Source organism: Thermobia domestica, chromosome 11 (genome assembly GCF_964235325.1).
Source record: "Thermobia domestica chromosome 11, izTheDome1.hap1.1, whole genome shotgun sequence".
Classification (NCBI taxonomy): domain Eukaryota; kingdom Metazoa; phylum Arthropoda; class Insecta; order Zygentoma; family Lepismatidae; genus Thermobia; species Thermobia domestica.
The window spans coordinates 18,337,305-18,349,704 of record NC_137464.1 but is presented as its reverse complement, the minus strand read 5'-3'; the positions used below and the strand labels follow the sequence as shown (position 1 = coordinate 18,349,704).

At 33.7% G+C, this 12,400-nt stretch overlaps 1 protein-coding gene across 5 annotated transcripts in view; it reads right to left on the bottom strand.

Annotated features, from left to right (window-relative positions):
- The window catches only part of LOC145663939 (pre-mRNA-processing factor 39-like), an 87,261-nt gene that overhangs the window by 35,922 nt on the left and 38,939 nt on the right, over window positions 1-12,400 (bottom strand). For all 5 annotated transcript variants that reach the window (XM_081730155.1, XM_081730157.1, XM_081730153.1 and 2 more), the window contains 3 exons: window positions 11,053-11,178; window positions 7,781-7,929; window positions 4,692-4,817 (listed from right to left, as the gene is read on the bottom strand). In XM_081730155.1, the coding sequence (XP_081586281.1) occupies window positions 4,692-4,817; window positions 7,781-7,929; window positions 11,053-11,178 (401 nt within the window). The remainder of the gene's footprint in view (window positions 1-4,691; window positions 4,818-7,780; window positions 7,930-11,052; window positions 11,179-12,400) is intronic.

Below are 12,400 nucleotides of genomic sequence, written 5' to 3'. Positions count from 1 at the left end.
TAACCTTTGATCAGCTGTTGTACTTGAAAGCAGTTGGAATTGTAAGCAACGAATGGCAAGCTAGTCCGTTAAAATATGTATCCTCAGACTAGGAGGAGGTCTGCACACGATGAGTTTCCTTGGGTGGATTTTTTTTTTATCATGACAATTTCCCGTTTGGCTGAAATTTTGGAGATTGTGTATGCAAGAAAGACAGTGAAGCATATGATGTCGGGCAAAGCAATTGCCAGAGCTATTCGTGGCAACTATTCTAACTAAGAAAACACTGAGTACAGAACCTGAAAGCACTGATATAACCATAGCACGATTAACATTTGAACGACTTCTGAAAGAGGAAATGTTGACTTCCGAAATTCCTAATGACGTAATCAGAAGACGCTACAAAAAAGTATAAGATAAAAAATGGAACTGAAAATTAGCAAAACAGCTGCACTGAGGATGGTGTACATTGAACTGGTGGATATCCAGAAATTATTTATTAAAGCTACAAAAACAGGCAATTGGGAAATGCATTTGCATACGGTAAATGAAATGCTTCCTTTTCTCATAACATGTGGCCATAATTCGTATGCATCTTCAGCACCAAGTGTATCAAAGCATGTTAGAACTTGAAGATGTAGCTCCAAACGTACACGCAGCTACATGTTGTAAGGCGGAGTCACAGAGTTTGGGATTTGATAATTGAACACGTACTAATGAGGAACATAAAAGACAACAGCAATGGGTTAACACATGGTAAAGGGATGACACAAGAACAGCAGCTCATATAGGTAATGCCGCGACATACTTGTGCACTCCTCGACCAGGGGATGCATGAGTTTGCTGGGTTTCAACAGGCAATGATTGAGCAACATATAACTCTGACAAACTCCCACGTGAAGAGGGACAACGCCGACGCACAAAAAATTAAGGAATTTGTGGAACAACTCAGCGTTTTCCATCCTGACCAAAATCTAAGAAACGTAATTATAGGCATTACATGCTCTGCAGAAACAAATCCTGAAATGGTTGGTGAAGTAGGGAGCAGAATTCTCGTTGTTATGAACGATTAATTGGTTACATAATTTTTATTCAAGAGAAACAAAATGGTGAAACCAATGAGGGCAGTACAGGTAGTTAAGGCGAAGGATGAAGCATTTTACGTAGACCCTTAACTACTTTTACAACGTCTACTCATTTGCACAAAAAGCAGTGAAACATGTTCGATTTGAAACATGTTTTCCATTACGAGTTATGTATGTATCCAGCTTCAATATTTGACACACATGGACTTATGAGAGATTCTGGAAAGGCCCAGCTTACAACGTACTTGCGCGGCTAATGCTAGGCAACCCCTACAACATCAGGAAATCTGTACTATGTCGTTGGTGGTTGCTTTACCATTTGCCTTGGAGTAAGCAATAAACATTTAAAGCACCCTTCCTTTCACATGTACAGTACGTTAAGTCAAATTCGGGCAAACAACTATTATATTTAATGCCTATCAAGAATACTTATCAACGAAGTCTGAGGCTTACTGCAAACTTAACAGAGGTCTGGTGGGACCAAAGGTGCACGTAACTCAGTCGACGGTTCTCGCCATCACTAAGGCATGTTCTTGAGCGACAAAAAGAGCAAGCAGACTTTGTAACACTGTTGGCTGAGAAGTTTACGGAAGCTGGGTATGGTATCAAGCATGCTCCTTGTGACACAGATGTTTTACTTGTAAAACAAGCTATCGAAAAATTGCAAATGTGTCTGACAGTAGTTATTGGTGAAGACGCTGACCTTCTAGTGCTGTTAATCTACTATTTCGACAACAAAATCAATGATGTCTTCCTGTGTCCTGAACCAAAGAAAAGTTCCAAAAGTGTGATGGTCTGCGACATTGAGTAATGAAACAAACACTGTATGATGCCGTGTGCTCACACATACTTTTCGCTCATGCACTACTGGGATGTGATACTTCATCCAAACCATATGGGTTAGGGAAACAGAATTCCGTTCTACTCTTGTGGAAGAACGAGTTTCCGAGAACAGGCTGCAATCTTCAAAACTGCAGGAAACACAAGAATAAATCAAAACATCTGGTAATAAAGCTATGGCGTGTCTATATGAGGGTCGAATTGGTCAAACTCTCAATGACATTTGCTATCATAAGTTTATCTCTAAAACAGTTAAATCGACAGCTCAAGTGATACTTGAAGTACTGTCGCCTACTGAAGGTGCCTGCTACTATCACTCTCTACGTGTATATCTTCAGGTTCAGGCCTGGATTTCCAATGACCTCAATCCGCTTCATTGGGGTTGGGAACTCCGTGATGGACATCTATCACCAGTGAAGATGGCACAACTCCCCACACCTGAGCAGTTGTTGAAGTTCATTAAGTGTGGGTGCCCTACAACTCTTGTGTTCTACCATGCAATGCAACTGAAAGAAATATGGCCTTGACTGCTCAGGTGCCTACTCTGAATGTCATGGAATCACATGTCATAATGTAACAGATGAAACTGGAAAACGATGATGGACAATGCTTCACCTACTGTTTCGTGCAATTGTGATTGAGGAAAGATAATTTCGCTTGATCGTGCTTTTTTCCTTTCCGATCATGATAAATCATGAAAAGAGTGTATATTATTCTTCATGGTGTTCACTAAGTCACTGTTGTAATTTTTTATTCATTTCAAAGCAACCATAAAAACTGGTTTGTTCATCTGAACATATTTCTCACTTAAATAAGAAAGCTTTCTTCTTGTTCATCTATATTTGTTATAATAACTTTGTATGTTAATAAAAATATTCTGTATCTAAATTATTCATTAATAGTGTTAATGTTTGTGGCCTTGATAAACGTACGTTATCGTTGGATTGGTCAGTTTTGTAGCGCAGTATACTTTTCTACATGAACAATGATAAAGTTAATTTTTGCATGTAAAAGTAATAGTTATTTTTTTTACCCAGCAATCCAAAATGTCATTTGTTGTTTCTGCCAACTTCCGTCTTGTTTTGATGCCTAATTATAGTACCTGAAATTGCATATATGAGTGACGCAAAATACAAAACCCTGCATCACATAAAATCACGTCGATCCCTTACTTTTAGACATAGGTAAACAGTTTTGATGTCGATGGAAAGGTAAGACTGGGATCTATTAATTTTATATCGGGGTATTTTCCAGTATCTCTGAGGATTTCATAGTTATTATCCATGAAAGTGAGAAAATAAGATGAACTCAACGACGCTTTCAGCTTAACAGTAACCACATTTAAATAATTCTGCACACAAGTATACCAATTGTACATTTTGGTGGTTGTATTGTTTATGAGCTTCGATTTGGGACAAGAACCAAGTCTCTAGTTTGATTCATTGCGAAAATATTACAAGAAAAGTCAAAATATCCGAGATAGCGGCACAAAATGGTGGCTTTCCTGTAGTCAGATTTTGGTAGACTTTTGATATGTTATTCAGGGCATTCAATAGGACCAGAAACAATAAAAATACCATTTATTATCATTACTTCTAAGTTCAACCACAATTTTACTCGTCTATTAATAATCTGTAAAAGTTGGGTCACATTTATGGGTCATTTCGCTTCAAGAGATAAAACGATGCTGAAACATATCGTAAAGATGATATGGAATGTAGATGAAACTTCAAGAGCGGCGAAGATTTCGTGCGGGAGGCCAGTTTTACGAAGATGAGGAAGGTTGAGGACGTATGTCAAGAAGGGATAATGACTCTAAAGCATGTATAAAGGCAAATTCATGCATCACTATCAGGGTACTGCCCCGATGATATAACAAATCTCAACTCATCACTCTTCATCAGCCATATTATCCAACTGGTAACCAATGAAAATAACTATGGATGTCCAATACAGCTCAGTACTCGTTAGTAATCATCCATCTGCCAATTCTACAAAGGGTTATCATATTAAGATCTGAAAGTACAACTTCTACATTAAATATCTCTTTGATTCCCATCTTCATCTTGTACTCCTGAATTTACTGCCTTGATCTCAAAACTCTTCTATATTGTATAAAGACTATCAATATCCAAGTCCTCCACATTTTGGCAGTTTCTATTTCAGTATTCCCAGCCACCTACAGCACATAGGCATAGTGAAAAAGTGAGAAGTAACTACGAACAACAACAACTGAAAATTTTTTGTTTGTCATAAAACAAAGTGAGCCTTTTACTGGATCGTGTTTTGATATATAACGAGATAATTTAACCGTATTCGATAATTCGAAGCGCAGTAAGTAATGATTAAACGTCACTGAAATCCAAAGATGGCCAAAACAAAACCAGATGCGACAAGATGAAACCAATGGTCATTTACTATTCTTTCTTCGTGGTGAAACCATTACTGTTGTTGCGCAATGTGCAGAAATTGAAGAATGGAATACAAAATGACTTCCAGAACTTCATTACTTCCTGGAGCCACATGTCTTTCGAGACGAAAAAGAAAAGTGTCACTGCTGATGGATACTATTTTGAATGATCACTGCGAAATCCGGTAATACTATGCTAATTGAAAAAGTCTTTTGTTTCCAAATTTGGTATTAAACAACTTCTTTAAAACTGTCATCGAATATACATAATTCGACGACATTTTATAGTGTATAGTAAATACTTTATTACAACGTGAACAACGTGTTACATCCTATACCAGTTAAAGAGTGGATTGTAATAAACGCAGAACACTTACTTGTCAAAATGGTTACTATATCCTAATGTAGGTATAGCGAGAAGTCTATCATAAAGTTCTGTAACTTTCAATAAGCGCTTCCCTTCGGTCTCCCACTTGACGTAACTTTCCCATAATCTATCTGACCTAAAAAAATAGCAATTAGAACAACATTTATAATGGCTTCGTATAACATTTACATGTAAACAACTGGTAATTATATTATTTGTGACATTGTACGTTTTATCATTTGTATATTACAATGTTTGGATCTTTGCTATTCTCAAAGGGTTTAAGAAGATTCACAAGTGTATTTAAAAAATATACCTAACATTACCCTTTGAATGAGTGTTCAATTTTTCCTTTTCTTTTTTTACATCAACTTTTTCTTTACTCAGTATGTTGGGGTTGGGGGGAAGAAAGTTTTACACAATGCCAATACGGCAATCGTAAAAATCAAGAAACTCCACATGCAGTAAACGCCTATTTTTCGCAGTGTGTCGAAATAACATTATTAATTTGTTGCTTCGCTAAATTAATCAAAGTACTTAGGAATCTTTATGAAAAGCAGACTTCTCTTACGTTTTAATTAATTACATTTTCTTATCCATATAACCGAACATAAATTGCTTGAATTTAGTATAGGTTTTAAATTCGAACAAACGTTAAGTTTTTATGCTTTTCACTGATTGTTGTTATGCAACAAGATCCATCATTTTTTACATTTATCAAGATGTGATTTTTATTTTTTATTATAATGTAAACTGTTTGAAGAGCAATCTTATTAATAAACTCAAAAGATACTTACCTTGCTTTTGAGTTTATTACTGAAAATAAGTGTCATTTCCGGTCTCCGGAAACAAAACAAAAACTATTTTAAGAGTCCATCTATTTGGACTATCATAAATTCCACTCTACTGACTTTGTATCTATTAGGGTATTCATAAGTTTGACAAAAGCACAATAAAATTCTTCGATGTTTCACAACGGGACTTTTTTCTTTTTTTAATGGTGACTATAATGTTAGCTACAGGACAAGGGATCTTACGTTTCAAGGTACACTTCAAAGAAAATTTTTGAGGCAAAAGATTATCCTATATTAACTACTTACCTCGATATGTAATATCCGTAAGATGCAAATTGTTCTTAGGTATTACAATTCTAATAATCTAACTATTATATTCTAATAATTTTAAACGTAGAGTTTTTTTTTTTCTTTTTCGAATGTTCTACTTTGAACATCTTTGTACGAATACCATTAACGCCAATTCATTTTATAAATACTACTACTACTACTAACTGAACGTTAAAACAACGAGTTTACGATATGGACTAGTTTTCAAGAAAATCCACCTTTTACGTTCAAGTCAACGAGGAAAAGTTAACATCAATACCTTATCAAAGAAAGAACATAGTTGTATTGCAATACACAAATAGAACACTTATAAAGAAAGTAATCTTGTAAATAAAACTCGTAATCAAGATTTCTTATAGTTATCTACTTTCCCTCTGATGATTCATTGGTTTGTAATGAAATTATGAAAAAGATCAAGAAATGATGAATAGATTTTTGTACCAAACAATTCCGCAAACTCAAGAGGATGCTCGCTCTGTATTTGACGTGTTCGACGTATTTGACGAAAAACCTCAATAGGAAGCGTCAAAATTAAAGTTTTTACTTTCTCATACTTACTAGCACTGGGCGCAATCTCGATCTGTTGTCTTCGGCGGTTGGTATAATAAGTAACTACACTATACCGTTCAGAGAGGAAGGTTGAAATTTAAGGTGAAAACTCACACGATACGAGAACTTTATTCAGTTAGCACTTTACACAATAAAATTGTACCCTGGGAGAGAGAGAAAACAATTGGCACACTATTTTTTTGTTACCTTTCAGAAAGTAACATTCCTTCTGATTTCACAGTTTGAATTCCGAAAGATATTTTTACTGTGATACGTGTAAAAGATACAATTAACAAGTTTAAAAATCGCAGTATACTTTCTACTACATAAACCGAGCATGGTAAGAAAAGTGGTGTTTGCTTTCAGTTTATAAAGATACGAAAACTGATATAGTTTTAGGAAATCATAATCTTTATGAGATTTCAGAGGAACATTAAAACAAGGAAGCAAGGGAAATAAAGAAAACTGAATATCATACCTAGACCAAAAGTAACTTCAAAGGTCATTTTACTTCCATAAAATTTTACGATGAATTACTAACCTACATGATAAACACACTACATATATTTATCACAGCAACTAATTATATCTATATAGTAAATTTGCAGAAGAGTAAGCCACTATTTAGAATAACACTATTTTCACTTTGTAACCTAAAAAAAAAAAAAAAAAAAAAAAAAAAAAAAAAAAAAAAAAAAAAAAAAAAATCTAACTAAGAATATACACATTATAGTAAGCCGAACACATGAGTGATACTAAAATACCACACTTACATTCTAAACGCTAGATTTAAATAAACGAGAAAGACCACACACGATTCGAAACTTTTGGAATTCAAATTGTTTTGAATTCCTAATTATGATGCTCGATAATTACTTCAATTTTAATCAGAATATGAGTATGAGGACATACCATGTTAAATATCCTGCTTGCTGAAGTGCAGGATTTTTATAATGCAACACATATTATAATCACTTTCTACAAACGGACTATAGTAGCCTGCATTTCTTAGCACAATAACATTTTATCATCGAACACTTAACGTATTTTGTAAAATTTATTAATTAGCATAAATAAGGAACCAAACTATCTCCTGTTCAGCAGGATTTCTCATCCAATATGGTGCTCTTTCAGTATGAAACAATTTTATTTCTGAATACAAAACTCACAGTATACTAAGACTTTAAATCAAGAAAATTTTAAATCACAATTTACATTAGGTAATAATATAGTTCATTTTCAGGAACAGCCAGCGATTAGAACAAATATCGAGATTATTATTACAATATAAACTTAAATCTACAAAGTGCATATTCATAAAACAACTTAGTCTACTGATTTCTTACAATACCTATGCTAACTTAGCCAACGAACACAAAAAATCCACTCTAAACGCACTAACGAAAATACTGATAATGTGACATGCCTGAATTCCTTCCCACATGCACTAAGCGCTTTTTCAAACTGGTTTCTAATGAACTCTTCATCGGAAGCATACGCTGACTTGCAGTAATTCAGATAATGTATCCACAAATCTACACTCAATGGAATAGCCCTCAAGCCACGCTCAAATACCTGTAAAAAGAAGAGGTTTAATATCTGTATCAACTACTTCCACACAGCCTTCCGAATTACTTTATTCATCGTACAATACTGTAGATAGGAATTAATCTTCCTACTTATTTTACTATTTCTGAAATCATTTCACAATATAACAACTACAGAGAAGGAATACACTTAAAATTAACATGACGAACAACGAAAGATAGCTACTTCACCTTAAAATTTTTAATTTAAAACAAGTTACCATCACACACAGTATATTGTTTGAATGTATTATTTTATAAAGGAACCCCACGATATTTTCAGATGCTATTGATCAACTACACTGTCACATATTCATATACATAAGCATACAAAAATACAGTCATAAATAAATATTTTTAAAGGTGTTCAATTAACTATGACTAATTACACACATCCATGAACACACTCACTCTAGACATTTCATTAGATTTTATATACAAGTCAAATCAGAAGTCAGTATTACATGATTTCTCGTGTTCTACCAAATCTATTACTATATAACACACAAATAACATCAATACAATTTGTAAGATCTACATGTTCAAATTTACATATACAATTTTAACTTAGTATTAATTTTTGCCACTCCGAATATCATGCTTTTCCGAAGCATAAGCAATGTAAAATCACTCGAAAAAAACTTCCGAAGCATGTATCTTTTCCTGTGCTGTAGTGAGGTGAAACACCAAAACGCAACACTGCTTGATTGGCATTCGAAGAACTCTCTTCATCAAAACTGGACGACCTGTAGCCATTACTCCAAAAATTCGCATAGCCACTTTCACGTACAAGCACCATTAGCTTGTAAAATACTGCAGCGAGACCATACACATTATGCCAAGGTGCCGAGAAAAGCACAGAGGCCACATACATTTTATTCTGAAATAAATACTGATCTTTTACAGATACAAATTGTATAAGATATTCTAATGTTACTGACAATGAAAAAGTTAATAATACTTACAATTAATTTTATGCGCCTAGTTTAGGCATAAAAAAAACTAAATCTAGGTCAATATTTTACATTAACAGTAAAATAATAAAGAACATTACAATAATTATTGGTATACTTACCAAACATTCCTAAAATAACTTCATTCGGATGAAATACCACCCGACTTTGGTACTGGTTTCCAAACCATCTGCATTAGGAAAATATGATTGCAGACAATGAAAGTTAACGAAATGAAATATTCATAATATGCGTAGTGAAGAAATGTTTCATAGGTACGCATTTCTTGTTCGCTCTTCACATTGGAAAATTGATATTTTTCTTTCTTTTTTCGTTGCATTAACAAGAAAGAATGGAGAAAAACGCTTCATATGAAATACTGTAAGACTCCAGCATTATATTCTTGCAGCAGAACGAAAGTACTATCAATGATTAAATACCATTTGGTTTCTATTTACTTTCCGTCATACGATTTCCAAACAGACGAGAGTTAATTTCACTTCATATAACAACTCAAGAGCCAGTACTGCAAACTCCGGTACTACCTTATATTTATTTGAGGCAGTTTGTACTACCTCTTTCATACTAATTAACACAATTTAAGTACTGACGTCGAAGGAAATTTTAAGATTTAAATACTTCTACTACACACGGAAAACGGAATCAACAGGCCACGGGCACAGAAATAATTTTTAAGAATAGAAATGTGTTTCTTTGAACGCATGTAGTTAATTGGAGAGGAAAGTTCTAATGAGATTGAACTTTACACCCTTTTATAACTTCCATTTTTCATCTTTTTTGGAAGATTTTCAACGAATATTCTCAGGACAGGTTACTTTAAAGAAATAAATAATAAAAAGTAGCGAGTAAAATGTTTGCAGTGTGTCTTTCTGCAATTATTATCGTGTACGATTTCGATTTCTGTAATTCCGTTTATATATATATTATATATATATATATATATATATATATATATATATATATATATATATATATATATATATATATATTATTCTACTGATGTTTGATTGAAGTTTTCCTACAAATATTCATAAACCTTTGAATAAAACAGCTATATATAAATTATAAGTGTTATTTGGGGAGGTCTCGATGAAATTACAAACATATATATATTTCGAAAGACGACAAAAAACACCTTACATTCTTATAATAAATGTACTGTACTATTTCAAGGCTTCTCTGGTCTCTTCCGCAATTTTGGTTCTGTGGCTACGCTGCTTAACGTGTGACATTTTGATTGATTTTTTTCTTTTGGAAAATCCCACAATACAAATAAAATACCTTTTAAAAATAGAAATCCAATGCAAGTTTATTCCACATTTCAAAGTTCGATGGTCAAAAAAGATAAACAAAGTAGAAAATTAGAAGTATGTAGTGCTAGGATTTTCGCATCTATTTCTTAGAATATATCATGTGTTTAACATAAGTTTTCTTGTTTGAGATATTTCAAACTTACCAACATAATTTGAACATCTTTTCAGGAGATCAAATATAAGAGAAAAGCTTTCCAGCCTTGTAATTGTTTTCCAAGAACACATTTAGCAATTTTGACAATCATAATTTGAGAGTGTAGAATAAATCTGCATTATTGTTCATTTTTAAAAGATTTTTTTCCCTAGTTAAGGGATTATACAGAAGAAAAAAACGTAACAACATGCCACATGTCTAGCAGCGTAGCCGAGGAAGTTACATACGAAAGAGGCCACAGATGTTTTGAAACAATAGGGGTCATAATTTATTATAAGGATGGAAGTTTTTTTTATTTTTTTTTTCTAATACTAAATATGCATTCTATACCATGCATCAGTAAACAGAAGGGTATATATAATTTTTTCCATTTTTTTTATTTATTAGGTCTGTCAAACGTTGCTGATATACCAGGAAAACAATCTCTTCTTACCATATGACTTCACTAAAATCGTATCTGTCAACTTCCAAAGAACAAAGATCTGAAAAAAGGTACAAGAAAGCATTAACTACATTTAAAACATTGTTCATATGGTGAATTCAGAAGTGCTTCTGCTTCTGCTCCATTTAATTGGAACGAATGAGAACTGGAAAATCTTCATACAATCTATTCCAGTATTATTACATGGAACTACTTAGCATGACTGATCAATGATACAGGAAGTACATACCTCCTCACATTTTTTACTGTTTCCTCTTCGTTTCTCATAATCTGCGTACTTTCTCCAGTAACCATAACAATATGGATAATACGATAGGAAAGCGTCATATGCCTCCCTCGCTGCTTCAACATCAGTCTGGGAAAAGATAAATTTTTTTTTAAAGTTTAATTTTAAGTACATACCAGAATTTTGCAACAAATCTTGCAGAAGCTCTTGAAAGCAGTTACATTTTATATAAACAATATTTCATTTCTACTTCATTCTAATTTAGTTATACACAAAGAGTGCCAATTATTCATTCCAAACTACATAATTACAAACACATAAAACTACATTAGATTTCTCCCTCTTTCCGAATCTGAAAAAATACCTTGGTGGACAGTTTCTTTCAGACGAAGACCTTCGAACATCAGTGGTGAAGCATTTTGCAGGCCTGGAACAATTTGACTTCCTAGATGACATAAAGGCTATAGAACACTGTTAAGATCACAGTAGTGGGCCTTATAAGACTGTAATGTTAGTACGTACGTACGACCGTTACTTCACACGCTAATTCTTTTTATATTCTGTTTTTGCAATCAGTGGTGTATATTGATTTGATGGCTTGGACTACCACTAATCTTTATACCATTTGTACACTATTTTTATTATTATTATTATTATTATTATAGTTCAGTTTCCACGTTATTATGTCATCTTTAAAATAACAGAAAACCTTACAACATACTTTCCTTTTATCAATTAGATAAATATGATTTGCTCTTCATTAGAGGCTTATATTATTATGGAAAAACGATCGTACATTTATATCTTCATGTGCTGCGTGAAGTATCCCTACATTTTGCTACTCATCAGAGTAAATGGAAGTTTGCGTGTAATAAAGAACTGAAATAGGCGATCAGCCAACGCAAGAGCCTCAGTCTGTAAGAGCCTTCGCAACATAACGAAAATAGTGCAACAGGTAATTCGAGCAGCTATGCTGATTATTGCAATATATTGTAAAACACAATTTGCGTTCCGTAGACGCAAACCGGTACAGAACGAGGCTCAAAATATCCGAATCAATTCCCAGCAACCCCCAAATTGCGCTGCCATTTCTCGTATAAGTTCCCTCTATCCTTCACGCACGCCCAAGAAACCGATTACTCTATACGCAACTGATGCTACCTAGCAGCCCGTTCGTACGCTGTAGTTGAGATGAAGCGAAGGAGAACGCGCTGATTACACGATTTTTGCGCCAGTAAGTAACTAGAGAAATGGTTTCTGCTACGTTACCAAATCGAAGATCTCTTAAGGAAGCGAAACAGACTGCGTGCAACGAAAATAGTGAATGTTTCTAAATACATGACTCTTGTAT